Below are 23,313 nucleotides of genomic sequence, written 5' to 3' on the forward strand. Positions count from 1 at the left end.
AACCTCCAGAAGGAACCAACCCTGCTGACACCTTGATTTTGGACTTTTAGTCTCCAGAACTGGGAGAGAATAAATGTTTGTTGTCCTAAGCCACCAACATGGTAATTTGTTATATATAGCAGCCACAGGAAACTAATATAGACACTGACTGCTTAGGAGAGAAGGACTGTCAGGGTTGGGGTAGAGGTGGCAGGAGGAACAGCAGGGAGACGGCCGGAGCAACGTGCAGGTGGGAGATGCCAGGATCCACAGTCCACACACAATGAGTTCCAGAAGCAGAATCCGTGGAACCTGTTTTATATATATATACACACACATACACATATATACTTAACTCTGTGCCTCATGCACGGTGAGGTTTATATACTGTGAAATTCTATGTAAAAATATTATGTATAATACTGTGAAAATATCCCATGCTTAAAAAAAATTATCCCATGCTTTAATCAGGTGGTAAATCAATTATGTTTTCAAAAGTGAAAAAGAAAAAGTGAGCGCTTGGCCCAAAGAAGCTAAAGTCAAACACTCTTGGCTTGTTCAACACCCAGTCTGGGCTGATGTAGGAGGGAAACCCCTACTCACACCTACACCATAGGGCCCCATGGTGCCTTACCTGCCGGCATCTTGTGAGATGGTCACTGACACATCCAGGCCCAGTGTAGTAACCCTCTTACATACAGCGTCCATGTCAATGATGGAGTCAATGCTTTCAGGCCCATCCTCCACACAGCACTGGGAGCCGGGGCAGAATCGGCAGTTGTCCAGCCCCTTGTAGCCCTTGTTGTGCCCGCACTTCTCCAGCGTGACTGTGGTCGCCATGCCTGACACCCCCACATGCACCACCAGCTGCAGACAGATGGGCAAGGCTTAATAGGGTCTGGTCATGGGACTGGGAGTCCCCCCAGGCCAAGGAGAGGGCAGCATCCTCACAGAGCTCTGCTGGGGGTTACGTGCTTTCTGACATCTTGCTGCTGGAATAGACCCTACAGTCACTCTTACAGAAAGGTGTGCCAAGTGAAACATGCAAGAATGTGAAATATGCAAAGATGCTCATTGCAGCTTTGTCATTACAATCAAATATTGGAAACAACTTAATTAGCCATTCATGGTGAGGTGGGGGGGTTGGATAAATAAAGTATGAGCTACTTTGTAGCTGTTAACATGCCCAAGGCAATTCTGTATGAAATAATCTTCAAGACATATTGCCAAATACAAAAGGCAAGGTATAATTTCCAGGAATCTAACCTAAAAACAATCAAAGAGATAATAATTTGCCAATGGTCACTTCAGTGTTATTTATAAAAGTGAGGAAAAAAACCCCAAAACATAGAAATGACTAGCATGCCCAATAATAGGAGAATGGTTGTATTAATTACTAAATATTACCCAGCTGTAAAAATAATGTTAGGGAGAATTTTTAATGACCTGTGTGATTAAATGCTCATAATAACATATTTATAAGAGGCAGGATACCAAACTGAATACAGTTTAACTTCAAATATTAATTATTTGTGTGTATGTTTATATACAGAAAGGACGCTGTAAGAAAATATGTGAACATTTAAAATACAAACTGGTGAGCACACTGTACCATATGGCAGTCACAGGACACATGTGGCTATTGAGCATTTGAAATGTGGCTGATACAAACTTTTTTTCTATGCATTTTCTTTATTTGATTATTGGTTATTTCCCTACGGTGATATATCTCACAGTGACTTTTTTTTTTTAACATCTTTATTGGAGTATAATTGCTTTACAATGTTGTATTAGTTTCTGCTGTATAACAAAGTGAATCAGCTATATGTATACATATATCCCCATAACCCCTCCTTCTTGCGCCTCCCTCCCACCCTCCCTATCGCACCCCTCTAGGTCATCACAAAGCATCGAGCGATCTCCCTGTGCTATGCAGCTGTTTCCCACTGGTATATGTATGTCAATGCTACTCTCTCACTTCGTCCCAGCTTACCCTTCCCCCTTCCCATGTCCTCAAGTCCATTCTCTATGTCTGCATCTTTACTCCTGTCCTGCCCCTAGGTTCATCAGAACCATTTTTTGTTTTTTAGATTCCATATATATGTGTTAGCATACAGTATTTGTTTTTCTCTTTCTGACATACTTCACTCTGTATGACAGACTCTAGGTTCATCCACCTCACTACAAATAACTCAATTTCATTTCTTTTTATGGTTGAGTAATATTCCATTGTATATATGCGCCACATCTTCTTTATCCATTCATCTGTCAATGGACACTTAGGTTGATTCCATGTCCAAAAATAAATACAAAATGGATTAAAGACCTAAATGTAAGGCCAGACACTATAAAACTCTTAGAGGAAAACATAGGCAGAACACTCTATGACATAAATCACAGCAAGATCCTTTTTGACCCACCTCCTAGAGAAATGGAAATAAAAACAAAAATAAACAAATGGGACCTAATGAAAATTAAAAGCTTTTGCACAGCAAAGGAAACCATAAACAAGACGAAAGACAACCCTCAGAATAGGAGAGAATATTTGCAAATGAAGCAACTGACAAAGGATTAATCTCCAAAATATACAGGCAGCTCAATATCAAAAAACAAACAACCCAATCCAAAAATAGGCGGAAGACCTAAATAGACATTTCTCCAAAGAAGATATACAGATTGCCAACACATGGCTGATACAAATTGAGATGCCAGTGCAGCACACACACCAGTTTCGGAGACTGGGCATGAAAAAAGAATGTAGGGATTTCCCTGGTGGTCCAGCGGTTAAGACTCCGCGTGTTAAGACTCGACTGCAGAGCACGGAGATCTCACATGCCGCGTGGTGCGGCTAAAAAGTAAAAAAATTTAAAAAAAAGGAAAGTAAAATGTCTCATTAATAACTTTTTAAATGTTGATTACACATTGATATAATATTTTAGAAATAAGGGGTGACATTTAAGATATTATTAAAATTAATTTCACTATTTCTTTGTATGCTTTTTTTTTTTTCTGGCCATGCGGCTTGTGGGATCTTAGTTCCCAGACCAGGGATTGAACCCGAGCTACAGCAGTGAAAGTGCCGAGTCCTAACCACTGGACCAGGGAATTCCTTCTTTGTATGCTTCTCAATTGTGGCTTCTGGAAAGTTTAAACTGTCCTGTGTAGCTGGCATGGTAACGTCTAGCGGGCCATGGTTCTCAAGAACATAACTAGCCAGGAGCGGGGGCTATGCTACTGGAGGCCTAGCACCCACACTGTGTTATCTGGTGTTCCATAAACCAGTGGAGCACCAGGTAACACTGTAATTCCTGTGAATGCAAAAACAAAATAGCAGCTAGCTGTAGTATAGAGGGTTGAATGGTGACTCCACCACCACCACCAAAAAAAAAAAAAAAAAAAAGAAAAGGAAAGGTATGTCCCTGTCCTAATACATGGAAACTGTGACTGGGACCTTATTTGGGAAAGGGTCTTTGCAGATGTAATTAAGTAAAGGATCTTGAGATGAGGTCCTCCTGGATTATCTGGATGGGCTCAAAATCCATTGACAAATGCCCTTAAAAGAGACACACAGAGCAGGGACAGAGAGAGAGGAAAGGAGAAGGTCATGTGGAGACAGTGGCAGAGGATACAGTGATGAGGCCACAAGCCAAGGAATGCCTGCGGCCACCAGAAGCTGGAAGAGACGAGGAAGGATCCTCCCCTAGAGCCTTTGGAGGGAGCTACAGCCCTGCTATGCCTTGATTTTGGACTTCTGGCCTCCAGAACTGTGTGCTTATAAATTTCTGTAGTTTCAAGACACCTAGTTGGCAGTCAATTGTTACGTCAGCCACAGGATACTAATCCATGCAGTATGATGCTTAAAAAGTACTTGCAGGGGCTTCCCTGGTGGCGCAGTGGTTGAGAATCTGCCTGCCAATGCAGGGAACACAGGTTCGAGCCCTGGTCTGGGAAGATCCCACATGCCGCGGAGCAGCTGGGCCCGTGAGCCACAACTGCTGAGCCTGCGCATCTGGAGCCTGTGCTCCGCAACAAGAGAGGCCGCGATAGTGAGAGGCCCGCGCACCGCGATGAAGAGTGGCCCCCGCTCGCCGCAACTAGAGAAAGCCCTCGCACAGAAACGAAGACCCAACACAGCCAAAAATAAATAAATAAATAAATTTATTAAAAAAAAAAAGTACTTGCGGGTGAGCACAAATGTATATGAAGATGCACGTGTGCGAAGAAGTTGTGAGTGATGGCAATAGCCACGGTACCAGTTAACCACTATTAAGAGCTTATTATAGGGACTTTCCTGGTGGTCCAGTGGGTAAGACTCTACGCTCCCTATGCAAGGGGCTCGGGGTTCTATCCCTGGTTGGGGAACTATATCCTGCATGCATGCCGCAACTAAGAAGTCTGTGTGCCACAACTAAGAAGTCCGCGTGCCACACCTAAGAGTCCACATGCCGCAACGAAGATCCCGTGTGCCGAACTAAGACCTGGTGCAGCCTAAATAAATAAATAAATAAATTTTTTTTTTTTTTAAAAAAAGAGCTTATTATAGACCAGGGGTGAGCCTGCCCCCAGAGGGTGTTTGGCAACATCTGGAGATATTATGGGGTATCAGACTGGAGACAGAGCGCTCCTGGCATCTCATGGGTGGTGGTCAGGGAGGCCGCTCAGCATCCTACAGTGCACAGCACAGCCCATCACAGAGAAGGTTCTGGCCCCAGTGTGGCTGAGAAACCCTGGGATGGGCTGAGAACTGTTTATTGCCCTACTGGCCTCATCTCCCTCATCCCCACCACAAACTCATGATGTTAGTCCTTGTGATAGCGAGATCTATAGTAAGAGATATATATTTGTTGGAACTTCCCTGGTGGTCCAGGGGGTGAGACCCCATGCTCCCAATGCAGGGGCCTGGGGTTCAATCCCTGGTCGGGGAACTAGATCCCACATGCATGCCGCAACTAAGACCCGGTGCAGCCAAAATAAATAAATAAATATTAAAAAAGAAAAAAAGAAATATATATCTGTCCTTAGTTCACTATTCCTGGCACAGAGCTCCTAAAACCCTTAGAGTTCCCTAAGTGATGAGAGCAATAAAGGTGTCCTGTTTTGTTAATTTTTTTTTTTTTTTCTGCTGCATGGCATGTGGGATCTTAGTTCCCTGACCAGGAATCAAACCCGTGCCCCCTGCAATGGAAGCATGGAGTCCTAACCACTGGACTTCCAAGGAATTCCCCTGTTTTGTTAAGGAGGTAACTTTTGGAAAGCACCTTAGAATGGGGGCTGGTTGCCAGGGGAACCAACCACATGATTAGAGGGTTGGAACTTTCAGCCCCATCCCCCTACCTCAGAGGAAGGGAGAGGGCCTGGAGATGGAGTTCAGCTGGGGAGAGTAGGGCACTCGGGAGGGCGAAGCAGCTCTGCACATGTTCCCACATACATTGTCCCATGCATCTCTTTCATCTGGCTGGCTGTTCCTGAGTTATATGCTTTTATAATAAACCGGTAATCCAGTGAGTAAATGGGGTTCCTGAGTTCTGTGAGCTGCTCTAGCAAATTAAGGGAACCCAAGGAAGGGGTCGTGGGAACCCCTGATTTATAGCCAGTTGGACAGAAGCACAGGTAACAACCCAGACTTAAGATTGGCATCTGCAAACTATTTTATATAGAATGGATAAACAATAAGGTCCTACTGTAGAGCACAGGGAACTATATTCAATATCCTGTGATAACCATAATGGAAAAGAATATTTAAAAAAAGAATATATATATGTATAACTGAATCACTTTGCTTTACAGCAGAAATTAACACAACATGTAAATCAACTATACTTCAAAAAAAAAAAAAAAAAGATTGGCATCTGAAGTGGAGGGCAGTCCTGTGGGATGGAGTCCTTACCCTGTGGAACGCGATTCTATCTCTGGGTAGGTAGTGTCAGAATTGAGTTGAATTTTAGGACCCACAGCCGCTTTCCGAGATTTGCTTGGTGTGGGGATAACCCCACCCACGCACTGGAATTGGGTGGTAGGATTTTAGTACTTCAGTCACCCCTCGCTTCGGTATCCACAGGAGATTGGTTCCAGGTTCCCCCCCGTCCTCCCTCGGATACCAACATCTGGGGACGCTCAAGTCTCTTATCTAAAATGGCGTAGTATTTGCATATAACCTACTGCACATCTTCCTGTATACCTCAAATCATCTCTAGATTACTTATGATACCTAATAGAATGCAAATGTTATATAAATAAATAGCTGCCAGCTCAAGGCAAATTCAAGTTTTGCTTTTTGGAACTTTCTGGATTTCCTTATTTATTTATTTGTTCTGCACTGCATGGCTTGCTGGATGTTAGTTCCCCAACCAGGGATTAAACCCGGGCCCCCAGCAGTGGAAGCATGGGGTTCTAACCACTGGACCACCAGGGAATTCTCTGGAATTTTTTTTCAAATATTTTTGATCTGTGCTTGGTTGATTCCTGACTATTATTATTTCCACCTGTCACAGGAGGAAACTGAGGCACGGGGAGCCCAAGGAGCTTCCCTGAGACCTCACAGCTCATCAGTAGCAACCTGGACCCAAAATCTTTCTTCTTTATTCCTTTCTATATAGTGAGACATTTTTAAGACATGTTCATGCCTTAGGTTTTCTTTTTAACTAGAATAAGGCAGGACTATATAGACAATAGAGGAAAAAGCTCATTCACAGAACCTTCAGTCACATCTCACTGAGCCTCCAGGTCCCCCTCTGTAAAAAGGGACAAATTCTAATTTTTAAAAAAAAATTTTGAGGGAGCTTCGAGGATGGCGGCATCCACGGCACTGATCCTGCAGGAGAGCCCCAGCATGAAAAAAGCAGTGTCGCTGATAAATGAAATAGATATAGGAAGATTTCCACGATTGCTCACCCGAATTCTTCAAAAACTTCACCTGAAGGCTGAGAATAGTTTCAGTGAAGAAGAGGAAGAAAGACTTCAAGCTGCATTTTCTCTAGAGAGACAAGATCTTCACCTAGTTCTTGCAACAATATCATTCATTTTAGAACAGGCAGTATATCACAACGTGAAGCCAACTGCTTTGCAGCAGCAGTTAGAGAACATTCATCTTAGACAAGACAAAGCAGAAGCATTTGTCAATGCTTGGTCGTCTATGGGTCAAGAAACAGTTGAAAAATTCAGGCAGAGGATTCTCACACCCCACAAGCTGGAGACGGTCGGATGGGTGGCAGCTTAACCTTCAGATGGCTCACTCTGCCCAAGCAAAACTAAAATCTCCTCAAGCTGTGTTACAGCTAGGAGTGAGCAATGAAGGGTCGAAGAGCCTGAAGAAAGTTCTTGTGGAATTCAGTCACAAGGAATTGTTTGATTTCTATAACAAGCTTGTGATCATACAAGCACAGCTGGATTCCCTTACATGATGCTCTCGAAGACTTGTTTCTCCATACACTCCTGCCACCTTATTATTTTGCATTGAAGATAAACTGCCAGGTTGTGTTTTCTGAAGGATTCATTAGCTTTCTTCTTGTAAATTATATGGCTTATTGCTCCTTATCAAAATAACAGCCAAGGAAGATCATTGTTCTGAGTACTGATGTTCTAATATACATTCTCTAGTTCTGTGAGCCAACAGCAAGCAATTGTTAAGAACACTTCTGTTTTAAAGGAAACAAAAGTGAGTATCATATTGTTTTTACTGTCCTATTTTCGCTTTATTGCCTGACCTTTTTGTTTTTTACATACCTGATGATACTTTTATGTATCAAGAAGGGTCCATGGATACAAAGTGTAATGTGTACCTTAGAACACAGAACTTCATTAATTACATTAATAAAAAGAAAGTAGCCACATTCAAAAAAAATTTTTTTTATTGGAGTATAGTTGATTTACAATGTTGTGTTTCAGGTGTACAACAAAGTGAATCAGTTATACATATATCCACTCATTTTTAGATTACTTTCCCATATAGGTCGTTACAGAGTATTGAGTAGAGTTCCCTATGCTATACAGTAGGTCCTTACTAGTTATCTATTTTATATATAGTAGTGTGTGTATGTTAATCCCAACCTCCCAATTTATCCCCCCCACCCACCCCTTACGGGACAAATTCTACTTGAGGTGCAATGAGAGGGCTTCTTAAAAAGGAAGATGCCTCCAGCCAGCCCTGGAGAATCTGAAACAGCAGGCTAGGGTAGGAAGCTGCGTGAGGCCCCCGCAAAGGGGACTGGGATTGCACCTGTCAGAGATACCAGCCCAGGTAAGTTCCCAGATGGCTCCTGCCCAAGGTCTTGGCTGGGCCAAAACTACCTCTGGTGGGAGGGTGTGGTTCCTGCCTGCCTGGCCTCCATTCCATCACATCAGGTTAAAACCACAGCTCCCTCCCACAGCTGTTTTCCCTCTGTGGACCACCCTCCACTTCTTCTCATTCTAGGAGGTTTGGAGAGAGGTGACACCACCCTCTGGCCACCAGAGTGGGCATGTGGGACTCAGGCTTCACAAATCACAGCATTCCTTCTTCCCCAACCATAGTGATTGGCTCAGGGACTGGCCTGTGACCCAAGCCGGCCAATGAGAATCAGCCATAGACTTTGGGGAATTATTTGGAGGAGAGGTGTTCTCTTTCTGCTGAGCGGCTGAGTTGGGAGGATATCAGCCAGCAACCACCTATCTCTGCCAAAGCAAAAGCAAGGTGGAAAGCAAAGCAAAGCTACGTGGTCAAGAGAGGAGGCTGATGACATTGGGTGAGCACCTGAATCAAGCTATAGCTGAAGCATACCAACATTTGTGCTCAAGCTGGGTTGAGGTGTGATTTGACTGTCACTTATAACCAAACAGGTCATGACTGATACAGAACTCAAGTGGGACAGAACCAGGCTCCGTGAAGTTCCAGATGTTTGCTTTCCTCCCTCACCTCTAAGGGTAACCCAGGAAAGTGTGGCGCTTTAGGAAATAAGACTGTGGCATCAGCCATGTGATCAGAGCAGGAACAAAGTCACACAAACCATCCATGTGTGGGGCACCCACCTGCAGGTCCTGAAGGGGAAGCACCTACCTTCACCCCACTCATCTTTGCCCCATTTACCTGTGGACTGTGCTTCTCCCACAGGGCGGGGATGAGCCTCTGGACTGTCTTGTACTCCACTGGAATCTCATACACATGCAGGTCCACGCTGTCACCGAGCCCCAGCTTCTCCAGCTCCTGGGAGCAAGAGCAGAGGAAACGTGGCATTAGGTCAGGGCTGCAGGGATAAAGAGATCCCTGGGGACAGAGTGACCTGTCTTCAGAAGACAGGCAGGGTTCCTGACTCACTGTGCAGAGCAGGAAGGCACATATGCTGGTCGATCCCAAAGCTCCTTCCTCAGCCCCTTCCCCACCCACTCTCTCAGCATCTCCGTGGGCAGCAGCATGATACCATGGCCTTTGAGGCTAGTCTCCTGGATTTGAACCCTGCCTGTGGGGGGAAGGGCAGTGACTTGGGCAAGTCACTTAACCTCTCTGTGCCTCAGTTTCCTCATCTGTAAAATGGGGATAATAAAGTACTTACTTCACAAGGTAGTTATAACAAATGAAGGAACTAATTCACGCTAAGGAGTTCCAAGCAATGTTTGGCATACTGTAGGGACTCGAATAATGTTGACTACTATTACTACTATTATTTTTGTTGTTTGTTATTATGCTCTCCCTTTGTTACACCTGTTAAGAATTGTTTATAGACTTGGTGCATGGTAGATAGCAGGGTCTCAACATACATTTACAGATGGACCCAACTCCTTAGGGAGCCTCTAACCACCTCAGGAATGAAGGGGTTTAAGAATATCATGAATTATAAACGAAAATGCGCTATGATGACCCCAATGTTCACAGCAGCACTATTTACAATAGCCAAGACGTGGAAGCAACCTAAATGTCCATCAACAGATGAATGGATAAAGAAGATGTGGTATATATATAAATGGAATATTACTCAGCCCCAAAAGAGAGTGAAATAGGGACTTCCCTGGTGGCACAGTGGTTAAGAATCCGCCTGCCAATGGAGGGGACACGGGTTCGAGCCCTGGTCCAGGAAGATCCCACATGCCGCGGAGCATCTAAGCCCGTGCACCAAAACTACTGAGCCTGCGCTCTAGAGCCTGCAAGCCACAACTACTGAGCCCACGTGCCACAACTACTGAAGCCCGTGTGCCTATAGCCTGTGCTCCGCAACAAGAGAAGACACTGCAATGAGAAGCCCGCACACTGCAACGAAGAGTAGCCCCCGCTCGCTGCAACTAGAGAAAGCCTGCACGCAGCAACAAAGACCCAACACAGCCAAAAATAAATAAATAATTTTTTTAAAAAAAAGAGTGAAATAATGCCATTTGCAGAAACACGGATAGACTTAGAGATTATCATACTAAGTGAAGTCAGTCAAGCAGAGAAAGACAAATACCATATGATATCACTTATATGTGGAATCTAAAAAAAAAAATGATACAAATGAACTTATTTACAAAACAGAGACAGACTCACAGACAGAGAAAACAAACTGACAGTTAACAAAGGGGAAAGGGCGGGGAGGGATAAATTAGAAGTTTGGGATTAACAGATACACACTACTATATATAAAATAGATAACCAACAAGGACCTACTGTACAGCGCAGGGAACTATATTCACTATCTTGTAATAACCTATAATGGAAAAAATCTGAAAAAGAATATGTATACATAGGTATATACACATATATGTATATATAAATATATATCTGGGAAAAAAGGGCTATGATGGAGCACCACATGTGCACTTTTCTGGGGAAACATGGACGCTTTCCTCAGATTCTCAATGTGGCAGAGCCCATGACTGGCCCTCCTTCCCCCAGATGGCCCACAGCCCAGAGCACAGCAGACCCAGAACCAACTTTCCCGGAGGAATGATGATCCTGGCAGCTCTGGCGTCCAGGGGTGGGCAGAGACGTTCAGGGATGAAGGTTTCAGCTCAATATCAAAAACTGAGCATTGTTCATGGTAAAATTAATACCCCAAATAATGATTATCGGTCAGGCTGTTTCAGATTATTCTCAGATCTCATGCAGTAATTTGGACATGCTACCACTGGCGGATGTTACAGAGTTCTATGGGCAGGTCCCAGGAGAAGCATTTTTTGCATCTGTCCTTGCCGAATTCACTAGAGGTGAGCTCTTATCTTTTTTTTTTTTTTGGCCACGCTGCGCAGCTTGTGGGATCTTAGTTCCCCGACCAGGAACTGAACCCAGGCCCACGGCAGTGAAAGTGTGGAGTCCTAACCACTGGACCACCAGGGAAGTCCCTAGAGGTGAGTTCTTGCATCTCCTGCAGCGGCTGCAGGATTTCTTTCTCTGGTTGCCTTGACCTTGCTACCCACGCTATCCCAACTCTGCACCCCACTGACTGCAGTTGCTCTGGAGAGTATCCGATGCCTGGAACAGCAGGTCTTTCCTCACTGATAGATAATTCCAAATTGCTCCCCAAAGAGGTCACCTGGAGACAAGGACATCTGGAGGGTAGGTGGGGTGAGGCAGGTGTGTGTGCAGGGGGAGTCTCAAATGCCAACACCAGGATCTGGGACCCCAGCGCTCTTGCTAAGCCCAGTTACGTGTGAGATCAGGAAGCCCTCCCCGCCAGACAGAAGAGGGCAGAGCGCAAACCTGCTCCCCAAACGTGGTGCACGGTGAGCTGCAGACACTGATGGGTAGAGGACTGGGGGGGAGGGTGGTTATATTTTGTGTGAAATCTATTTTAAAAGACACTAAAGAGAAAACTTTGTAAAATATTTAATTTCTCCCACAATCATTTTTCTTGGTCACTAATATTTTTATTCTTCATGCTCCTTTGTCTTCTCAACTCCCTGGACTGTGGTGATGGGAATCAGAGGGGACTTTCTTCAAGGGGTTTGTGGATTCAGAGACGAGGCAGGCCTGGTGCTCGCTGACACACAACCATGATTCCTACCTGACCGTATTGTTTTTTACACCATCGAACCCCTGAGAAGCGCTGGAGGTTTTAGATCTGTGCTCCCTGTTTCCATTCCCGTGATTTTATCAATAGTCACCCTGTTTGTGCATGCTGCACGCCCGGAGTGATGATTTTGAATGGCCACACATTAAAAATAATAGGATGTTAGAGACCACTGTTTGCTTGACGTTTGTTGGATACACACAAGTTTTGTCCGGCTAATTGATTTGGAGACCAAGCCCCATCTCCTCCCCAGCACTGCCCCAGCCTCTTGTCCCCCAAGGCAGCATCTAAAATCACAACGCAGCCTTTCCCTGCTGCCGCCCTGCTGTGGCTCCTGCCACGCTCATAATAAAAATCTCAACTCCCAGGGCTTCCCTGGTGGCGCAGTGGTTGAGAGTCTGCCTGCCAATGCAGGGCACACGGGTTCGAGCCCTGGTCTGGGAAGATCCTACATGCCGCGGAGCGACTGAGCCCGTGAGCCACACCTACTGAGCCTGAGCGTCTGGAGCCTGTGCTCCGCAACAAGAGAGGCCGCGATAGTGAGAGGCCCGCGCACCGCGATGAAGAGTGGCCCCCACTTGCCGCAACTGGAGAAAGCCCTCGCACAGAAACGAAGACCCAACACAGCCATAAATAAATTAAAAAACAAAACAAAACAAACAAACAAACAAAATCTCAACTCCCCACCATGGCCCACGATGCCCTGAGGGGTCGGGATGCTGCCCTCCTCTCCCTTTGTCCCCCTTTTGCTCACTTCCCCCAACACAGCCTCCCACATACCAGACTCACTCCTGCCTCAGGGCCTTTGCACTGGCTATTCCCTCCGCTTAGAATGCTCTTCCCATCACTTTCCGGTCAGTTGACTCCTTAGCCTTCATGTCTTAGCCTCCCAAGAAGACATTCTGGATGCCCAGCCTGCTTTACATGCTCTCTCGGTCCCACAGGTCAATGTCCTGGCCACGGCCCAAGATGTGTACACATTAGGTGCTGGTGAATGTCGGCTGAACAAGTGAGCAGTTCAAGCTTGGACTGAGAACAAATACAGACCCAGGTGAGCCTGGGCAAATACCCGACCCTCCTGAGGTGCCTTGTTTTTCTTAACTGTAAGTGGGGGTTTGGACTCACTGCTGGCTGTGACCCCTTTCCTTTTCATCCTTTCCTACATTTAAAAGTAGCTCCTCACTATTTGCAACAGCCGAAAGGCAGAGACAGCCCAAGTATCCATCACTGGATGAAAGGATATAAACAAAATGTGGTCCATCCATACAGTGGAATATTACTCAGCCATGAAAAGGAATGAAGCACTGACACGTGCTACAATGTGGATGAACCTTGAAAACATCATGCTGCATGAAAAAAGCCAGACACAGAAGGTCACATATTATATGACTCTGTTTCTGTGAAATGTCCAGAACAGGCAAATCCACAGAGACAGAAAGCAGATCAATGGTTGCCAGGGGCTTGGGGACTGGGGATGGGGAGTGACTGCTAACGGGGACAGGATTTCCTTTTTGGATGATAAAAATGTTCTGGAATTAAACAGAGGTGGTGGTTGGACAACACTGTGAATGTAATAAATGCCACTGATTTGTACACTTTAAAATAGTTTTATACTATGCAAGTTCATCTCAATTTTTTAAAAAAGGAAAAAGCAGCTCTTAATTGCATGGATGGTGGAGGGTAGGAATCAGGAGTGGAGCCTCTAAAGCCAGGTGACCAGGTTTGTTCTCCCTCCCCTACCCTCACTCCCTGGCTGGGTGACCCTGGGTAAGTCACTCAACCTCTCTGTGCTTTAGTTCCCTCATCTGTAAATGGGTGAACAGTAGTACCCATGTCATAGGGAGAAAAAATAAAACAATAGAAGAAACTAGAAAAAATAAAACAATGTTAACTTAAATTATATTTTAAAACATTAATGTGTTTCCTTTAAAAAAAAAATCCAAGTGACTTTTTCTGCCTAATATGGAATAAGCGAAAAAAAAAAAAAAAAAGACAAAATGTGTAAAATAACAATTTTCAGACGTGGAGTTGAGGAGTCAAAGCTGAGGTTCTAGAAAGTGTAAGAAGGCTACAGTTTGCAGAGTGGAGTCCTGGACAGGAGGTACCTGGGGGGAAGAGGAGGTAGGGGGAGGGAGAGGAGGGGGGAGGGGAAGGGGAGGAGGGAGGTAGGTAGAAAGGAGAGAGTGGGTAGAGAGGGAGAGAGGAAGAGAGAGGGAGAGAGAGGGAGGAAGAGAGAGAGAGATCAGTCTAGAAATTGATCCAGAGATCTTTTGAGGGTCCGAGGCCTGATGGGTTTACACGCATGCAGAGGCCAGGGATAGAGCCACTTGAAAGGAACAGAGGGAACAAGCCTCCGAGCTCACACCGGGTTGGAAATACTTGTTCCCACCAGCCAGAGTGGAAAAACTTCACAAGGAAGTGGAGAAAAATTAGCCCCAGAGTGAAGACTGCTCTGGTCCTGCCTAACAAAACTGAACAGCAAGCCTGGAAAGGAACGATTTCCAGTAGCTTAATTGTATCCCAGAACAAAGCTCAAGAATGTTTTGAGGAAATACAGAAGTATACAGCATGCCACAAGGTAAAATTCACAAGATCCGGCACCAGTTGAAACTTACCAGGCATGCAAAGAAGCCAAAAACTACCACCCATAATGAAGAGAAAAATCAATCAATAGAAACAGGACCGGGGGCTTCCCTTCCCTGGTGGCGCAGTGGTTAAGAATCCGTCTGCCAATGCAGGGGGCACGGGTTCAAGCCCTGGTCCAGGAAGATCCCACATGCAGCGGAGCAACTAGGCCCGTGAGCCACAACGACTGAAGCCCGAGCGCCTAGAGCCCAAGCTCCGCAGCAAGAGAAGCCACTGCAATGAGAAGCCCGCACACCGCATCAAAGAGTAGTCCCTGCTCGCCACAACTAACGAAAGACTGCACGCAGCAACGAAGACCCAACGCAGCCAAAAATAAAATAAATATTTTTTAAAAAGAAAGAAAAAACCCTGCTATGTAACTATTGTAAATATAAATTTAAAAAAGAAAAGAAAAGAAACAGGACCAGGGAATTCCCTGGTGGTCCAGTGATTAGGATTGCACACTTTCACTGCTGATGGCCCGGGTTCAATCCCTGGTCAGGAAACTAAGATCCCTCAAGCCACGTGGCACGGCCAAAAAAAAAAAAAGAAAGAAGAAGAAAAGAAACAGGACCAGAAACAACACAGATGGTAGAATTAGTAGATAAGGACATGAAAACAGTTGGTATATTTTTAAAAAGCCAGACAGATCAAGTTTGAAGCCCCCTCACCCTGAGTCTGGGTCCCATTCCCATACTTCAGAAGATACTGTTAACAGCACACACATCCATGCAGACCTATTTCTATCCCTTCTACACACCTATCCGAGAAAACACATAGTATTTATTTTTACATCTATTGCATCCTTCAGCAACTATGCTTTCTCCACTCAGCAGTTGGTTTTGGAGATCTAGCTACATTATTATATGTAAATCTTGTTCCTTCCCTTTTCCCTGCTGCATAATATTCCATCTCGGAAATTAGCTGGATTTAAACATTCCCCTACACTGGAATATTTAAGTGGCTTCCAATTTTCCTCAGTTTTAAGCCATACTGCAGCAAGCATCCTTGTGCACATTTCTCGCACCCATGTGTGAAGCATAAATGCTAAAAAGTGACCTAGTTGCACTGCAAGATCAGAATATGTATGCTAGTGAGTGATACTATCAAATTGAAGCCTGCTTTTCTTTTCTTTCTTTCTTTCTTTTTTTCTTTTGGCCACACCACAAGGCTTGCAGGATCTTAGTTCCCCGACCAGGGATTGAACCCGGGCCACAGCAGTGAAAGCCCAGAATCCTAACTACCAGGCCACTAGGGAACTCCCGAAGCCTGCCCTTCTGACCTCAGACTCAGTATATACTAGAGGCAGGGGAAAAACTTAAGGGTTTATAAATGAAACTTCCCTTAATCCCCAAAAGGAGACCCAGTGAGCTCTTTTCCACCTTAAAAACAAATTCAATGGCACCAAAAGTATAGACAATAAAAGAAAAAAATAGAGAAATTAAGATTTCATAAAAATGAAAAAAAAATTGTGAATCAAAGGATGCAATAAATAGAATGAAAAAGCATCTGGGGTGAAAGAAAATATTTGCAAACCGTATATCTGACAAGGGATCTATATCTAGAATACAGCTGACCCTTGAACAACATGGATTTGAACGGCATGGGTCCACTTATATGCAGATTTATTTTCAACAGTAAATACCTCAGCACCACACAATTCGAGCTTGGTTGAATCTGCAGATGCAGAACTGTGGATATGGAGGAACAAAGCATATGGAAGACTGACTGTAAGTTACAGACGGGTTTTCCACTGTGCAGAAGGTTGGTGCCCCTAACGCCCAAGTTGTTCAAGGGTCAACTGTATATAAAGAATGCTTACAACTCAATAATAATAATAATAAAAACCTAACAACTTAATTTTAAAATGGGCAAAGGACATGAATAGACATTTCTTCAAAGAAGCTATACAAGTGGCCAATAAGCACAAGAAAAGATGTTCAACGTTATTAGTCATTAGGGAAATGCACATCAAAACCACAGTGAGATATTATTTCACACCCACCAGGATATCTTAAAAAAAAATGGAAAGTAACAAGTGTTGGCAAAGATACGGAGAAATCGGAACACCTGTTCACTGCTGGTGGGAATGTAAAATGGTGCAGCCCCTGTGGAAAATAGCTTGGTGGTTCCACAAAAAATTAAACAAAGAATTACCATATGATCCAGCAACTCCACGTCCAGGTATATATCCAAAAGAACTGAAAGCAGGATCTTGACCAGATATTTGTATATCCTTGTTCACAGCAGCATTATTTACAATAGCCAAAAGATGGAAACAACCCATATGTCCATCAGCTAATGAATGGATAAATAAAATTTGGTATATCCATACAATAGAATACTCTTCAGCCTTAAAGAAGAAGGAAATTCTGACAGATGCTACAACATGGATGAACCTTGAAAACATTATGCTGAATGAAAGAAGCCAGAAACGAAAGAACAAAAGCTGTATGATTTCACTTATATGAGGTCGCTAGAGCAGTCAGATTCATAAAGACAGAAAGTAGAATGACGGGCGCCAGGGACTGGGGAGAGGGGAGAATGGGCAGTTAGTGTTTAATGGGGACAGGATTTCATTTTGGGAAGATGAACAAGTTCTGGAGACGGATGATGGTGATGGGTGCACAACAGTGTGAAGGTACTTGATGCCACTCAGCTGTACACTTACAAATTGTTCAAATGGTAAATTTTATGTTATGTATATTTTATCACAATTTGAAAAAGAAAAAGCACGAAGCTACAGTCTATATCAGTCTCCTTACCTTTGAATTGCTCCCTGAACACAGACCCTAAAGGCATCTGCTGTGTGCTGACACCAGGGGCTCTCAGGAGCTTGCTAAGATTTTTTTTTTAATGTGAACCATTTTTTTAAAAGTCTTTATTGAATTTGTTACAATATTGCTTCTGTTTTATGTTTTTGTGTTTTGGGCCGTGAGGCATGTGGGATCTTAGCTCCCTAACCAGGGATTGAACCCGCACACCCTGCATTGGAAGGCGAAGTCTCAACCACTGGACTGCCAGGGAAATCTGTCAGGAGCCTGTTAACAGGAAGACAAACAGCTTCCCTCAGGCCTCTGCCCCTGAGTCCAGGATCTGAGTACATTATTCCCTGCAGCCCAAGCCGTTCCCTGTGCACCAGACTCTCTCCATTGGAGATTCTGAATTTGGCTCTTTACCAACTGTACTTCATTTGTTGAAAGCTGGGAACTGTCAGATTCCAATTTTAAATCCTCCACAACTTTCTGGAATTCCTTTCTGCCTTTTCTCTCAATCTCAATGGAAAACCTAAAATCTACAGAGTATGGGACTTCCCTGGAGGTCCAGTGGTTAAGACTCTGAGCTTCCACTGCAGGGGGCTCAGGTTCAATCCCTGGTTGGGGAACCAAGATCCCACATGCCGTGCAGCATGGCCAAAAAAAATAATAAAATGAAATGAAATGAAGTGAAATAAAATAAAATCTACAGAGTAAATATCCACTTCCAAGCCCTCCACACACACATAATTTGCAGGAATTTCAAATTCCCAACGGTCTGGCCAGGAGGAAGGACCTAGATATGTGAGGGCACCCAATCTGGGGTCTTCCTCGTTTCCCTTAAATGATGAATTGTGTCCCTTTATCAGGATCTTGAACATGTAGGGGAAATGGGGATAACAAACTTTTCATTTTTAAGAAAAGTGGGGACTTCCCTGGTGGCGCAGTGGTTAAGAATCTGCCTGCCAATGCAGGGGACACGGGTTTGAGCCCTGGTCCAGGAAGATCCCACATGCCGCGGAGCAGCTAAGCCCGCGCACCACAACTACTGAAGCCCACGTACCTAGAGCCCGTGCTCTGCAACAAGAGAAGCCACCGCAATGAGAAGCCCGCACACTGCAACAAAGAGTAGCCCCCGCTCGCTGCAACTAGAGAAAGCCCACGCACAGCAACGAACACCCAACGCAGCCAAAATAAAATAATAAATTAATTAAAAAAAAAAAAGAAAAGTGAGTTTTCCAGAAAGTCATGAGCTTAGAGGCACAGAACACCTTTCCCCAAGCCCCAGACTATAGGCCCACCATGCTCAGCTCCGTTTCCCCAGTGGAGCTAATATTACTTAATATTCTTCTCAAACTCAATCATTTCATTTTTTCCCTTAAATAAATGTAGCCTCATCCCTAGGTGACAATATCCATGAAGTTACAGGACGTGATGTGCTAGTTATATATGCTTTTTCTAAAACACATTATATTAACTACATAGCCACCATAATTTCACGTTTGCCCTACATAGAGTGTGTGTGTATACTTTTCATGTATGAAATATTTCAAAAATAATTTAAAGCACTTCTCTCTTCCTCCAAAAATATTTTAAAGTTATTCCTTTTAAAATTAACTCAAGTTAAAAAAAAAAAAACTAACCCAAGTAGATAAACAACAAGGTCCTACTGTATAGCACAGGGAACTATATTTAATATCTTGTAATAAAATATAATGGAAAAGACTCTGAAAAAGAATATATACATATACATATATACACACATACATATATACATGCACACACACATGAATCACTTTGCTGTACGCCAGAAACAAACACAACATTGTAAATCAACTACACCTCAATTTAAAATAAGTAAATAAATAAATAAATATTGAATAAATAAAAAGTAACTCAAGTAATTTTTTTGAATACATTGTTTGGACTCTGCGCTCAGGCTAAAGACAAAAAGAACCATAAGCAAATACTAAATTCTAATAAGTAGGCTTTCTTTGGGGGAAGCATGAGTAGGTAATTCTGAAATTCCTTTCTGTTTATTCTAGGATTGATCAAAGAAGTGAACACACTGGGGATCATGAGGGGAGGGGATTCACAGTGTTGGAGGAAGGAGTCACAAGTCTGTGGTGTTGGATCAGAATTGAAGGCATCTGTGCAAATTCCAGGGTTTTGATATAGAAATGGGTGCCAGTGTGTGTGTGTGTGTGAATGTACACACCTCTACTTTCCAGTTCTGTCAACTGACAGAGCTCAGAAGCGATGATATCCTAGTAGCAATGAGCACACCCAGCTCCCAGCTTCTAGCTTTAAACATTATTCTCTGCTAAAAGAATGAAGGTCTTCTTGGAGAAGTTGCTCATTTCAGGGATGGGACAGGGAAAGTACAAAGGTGGACCCAGAATTCCTATATGACCCAGCAATTCCCCTCTTGATACACACACATACCCCTAAGAGAAATGAAGACCTACATGCACACAAAAAGTTGTATGTGAATGTCCATGTAGCATTACTCATATAACCAAAATGTGGAAATAACCCAATGCCCATCAACAGGTGAACAAATAAACAAAACATGGTCCATCCATACAATGAAATATTACTCAGCCATGAAAAGGAGTGAAGCATTGATTCATGCTACAACAGGGACGGACCTCGAAAATGTTATGCTGAGTGAAAGGAGACATAAAAGGCCACGTCTTGTGATTCCATTTATATGAAATGTTAAGAAAAGGCAAATCCATAGAGACAGAAGGTAAATTAGTGGTTACCTGAGGAAAAGGAGGAATGGGAGTGATAGTTAATGGGTATGGGCTTCTTTGGGGGTGATGAAAATGTTCTGGAATTAGATGGAAGTGATGGTTGTACAACTCTGTGACTATACTATAAACTGCTAAATTATACACTTTAAGAGGGTGAATTTTATGGTACATGATTATATCCCATAAAATTGTATCTCAGTTTTTTTAAAAAGCATACAAAGCATCTGACATCCAATACTCAGGTAGAAATCAGAAAAATGCGGGGGGAAGGATGCCCTACTAAATGCAGTGTAGTGTCCTGGATGGGATCCTGGAGCAGAAAAAGGACATTAGTGGGAAAACTCGTGAAACTCGAATAAAGACTGGAGTTTAGTTAACAGTAATGGACCAATGTTGATTTCTTCATTTTGAGATATGTAGTCATTATGTATGTTAACACTAGGGGAAATCGAGTAAGGGGTATGTGGGAACTCTTTGTATTATCTTTGTAATTTCTCTGTAAATCTAAAATTATTGTGAAAATACATGTGAAATTGACATGCATACACTGATGTGTATAAAATTGATGACTAATAAGAACCTGCTGTATAAAAAAATAATAATAAAATTCAAAAATTAAAAAAAAAGTAATACTAAACTTTCTTTGGGTTATTTGTATGGAAATATGTTAATATAAATGTTTCAGACATTACATGAAATTCCTAAAAATCTTATATGTTCTGGTATAAGTCATAATTCTAGTTATTACTTTAAAATGTATATCTCAGAAATAACTAAATTTCCTTGTCAATTGCATTATTATGAACTTTCATCAAATCTTTAACCGTGGTCAGTTTTAAGTCTTTTATCATTGACAGACAGTTCTGGGTGTACTCTGATGCTTTTGCAAAAATGTTCCTATAAAAGGGTTTCATCTTCAAGGAATTCATGGAAAAGACTCTGACAAGTACAGGTTTCTGGTAACTGACTATACTGCTGAACTGAATGAATAAGCATTTTCAGAACTCTAATGGAAAACTGATGAATTCATAAAAGTGCTAACAAAAGATCAAGATGAAAAAAAATTAATTACATGGGACTGAGTGAACTGATGAGGATGATTATAATTTTTGTGACTTTCTGTTTGAATTAAAAAAAAAAAGTTAAATAAAAAAAAGCATTTCCAAAAAGTGAGCCTGAAACCAAAAAGGAAGGAAGTGCTCAAGAATGATACAGGAGCCAGCCTGAAGGGGCTGCCATGGGCCAAATCTGGGACAATTTGAACATCAAAATTAAGAGAGTAAGACGTAATAACCCATACAGGAAAAGAATCTGAAAAAGAAGAGATATATGTATATGTATAACTGAATCACTTTGCTGTACACCTGAAACTAACACAACACTGTAAACCAACTATACTCCAATATAAAATAAAAATTAAAAAAAAAAATAAGAGTAAGAGATTATCATCTGTTGAAGACAGTACCCATGAGTCCACGCAGATACAAATAAACTCACAGAAGGTCATAAAAAGTGTCGAAGGAAAGATGGAATTAGAAAACCATCATTTGGCAAGCATCATACTAAAATAATAACTGATTCAGGTGAGACTCACCAGGGGATGCCAATATGGTCTCAAAGTATCTCTTTACAGGGTCTCAAAGTATCTCTCTATGGGATACTTTTTCATCACAAAGGGCAAGATAGTAACTTTGCCAAGAAGAAATCCATCAGACCTCACCTTTAGCAAGTGATCAAGGTCAATGATACCAAGAATGAGACACATCAATATATCCAGTGCCTCCTGATATGACGCACGGAGAAGGACACAACATTACTTCTGTGGGATTCCTGCCCCAAATACACACACAGCCTCCATCTAGTCATGAGGAAACACTGGAGGAGCCACCCTGACGGACACTCTCCAAAGAACTGAGCAGTTCTTAGCAAACATGTCATGCCATGAGACACAAAGGAAGACTGAGGAACTTTCCAGACCACAGGGGATTAAAGAAATGGGACAACTGAACCCTACATATAACCTGGAACTTTCTTCTGCTGTGAAGGACATTAACAGGGTGGTTGGCAAAATCTGAATAAGGGCTGTAGATTATAGAATTGTATCAATGTCCAATAAGCTTGATTTTGATCACTGTGCTGAGGCTGTGTTTTAGGAAATACACGGTGACTTATTTAGGGATAGAGGAGTATCATGTCTGCCAACTGACCCCTAAATGACACACAGCATGACAGTTCCTCAAAATATTAGACACAGAATTACCATAGGATGCAGTCATTCCACTTCAGGGTGTATACCCCCAAGGCCTGAAAGCAGGATCTTGAAGAAATACTTGTAGGCCCATGTTCATGGCTGCATTATTCATAAGAGCTAAAATGTAGAAGCAACCCGAGTGTCTACTGACCAATTAATGGATAAGCAAAATGGGGTATATACAGCTTGAGACCAGGCAATGGGATATAAATCAACCTTCAAGAGGAAGGAAATTCTGACACGTGCTACAACACGAATGAACCTTGAAAACATTATGCTAAATGAAATAAGCCAGGCACAAAAGCACAAAACCGTATGCTTCCATTTATATGAGGTCCCTAGCGTAGTCAGATCCAGAGAGACAGAAAGGATAATGTGGTAGTTGCCAGGGGCTGGGAGAGTGAGGAAAGAACAGTTAGTGTTTAATGGGGACAGGGTTTCAGTTTAGGAAGATGAAAAAGTTCTGGAAACCAATGATGGTGATGGCTGCAAAACAATGTGAATGTACTTAACGCCACTCAACTGTACACTTAATAATGGTTAAGGTGGTAAAGTTTATGTTATATATATTTTACCACAGTTTAAAAAATGACTTGGAAGTCAAAAAAATTTTTAAACTATATTTATCTACCTACCTATTTATCTATAGAGAAAGAGCAAATGTAATACAATGTTAACACTTGGGGAATCTGGGTGTGAAAGGACTTCTTTGTCATTCTCTCCTGCCATGGCTGGGAGGAGAAATCTCCAGCAAAGACCTCTCAGCATAAGGTAAATAATCTCATCTATCTTTACATCCTGTCAACCACGACGCCACTTTTTCTTACCCTCCTGTCCCCCACAGCTTAAATTTCCCTGCCCTCTCCCCCGTTTCTTTTCCCCATGGCCCTGGCAGCGCTTTCTGGCAACATGTTGAAAGGCCAGTAATGAAAAGAATCCATCTCCCAGGTTAAGTGAGGACTTAAAAGGATCATCTTTATTTGTTCAGAGTT

General features: G+C 42.9%; 1 protein-coding gene and 1 pseudogene across 3 annotated transcripts in view; one reads left to right on the forward strand and one right to left on the reverse strand.

Annotated features, from left to right (window-relative positions):
• PGPEP1 (pyroglutamyl-peptidase I) overlaps positions 1-23,313 on the reverse strand; it is a 47,918-nt gene that overhangs the window by 17,965 nt on the left and 6,640 nt on the right. For 2 of the 3 annotated variants that reach the window (XM_057540914.1, XM_057540915.1), the window contains exons 3-4: positions 9,041-9,157; positions 614-846 (exon numbers count right to left, since the gene is read on the reverse strand). In XM_057540914.1, the coding sequence (XP_057396897.1) occupies positions 614-846; positions 9,041-9,157 (350 nt within the window). The remainder of the gene's footprint in view (positions 1-613; positions 847-9,040; positions 9,158-23,313) is intronic. The other variant, XM_057540916.1, reaches the window with a different exon arrangement.
• LOC103008141 (COMM domain-containing protein 10-like) lies at positions 6,759-7,380 on the forward strand (annotated as a pseudogene).

This window comes from Balaenoptera acutorostrata, chromosome 2 (genome assembly GCF_949987535.1).
Source record: "Balaenoptera acutorostrata chromosome 2, mBalAcu1.1, whole genome shotgun sequence".
Classification (NCBI taxonomy): domain Eukaryota; kingdom Metazoa; phylum Chordata; class Mammalia; order Artiodactyla; family Balaenopteridae; genus Balaenoptera; species Balaenoptera acutorostrata.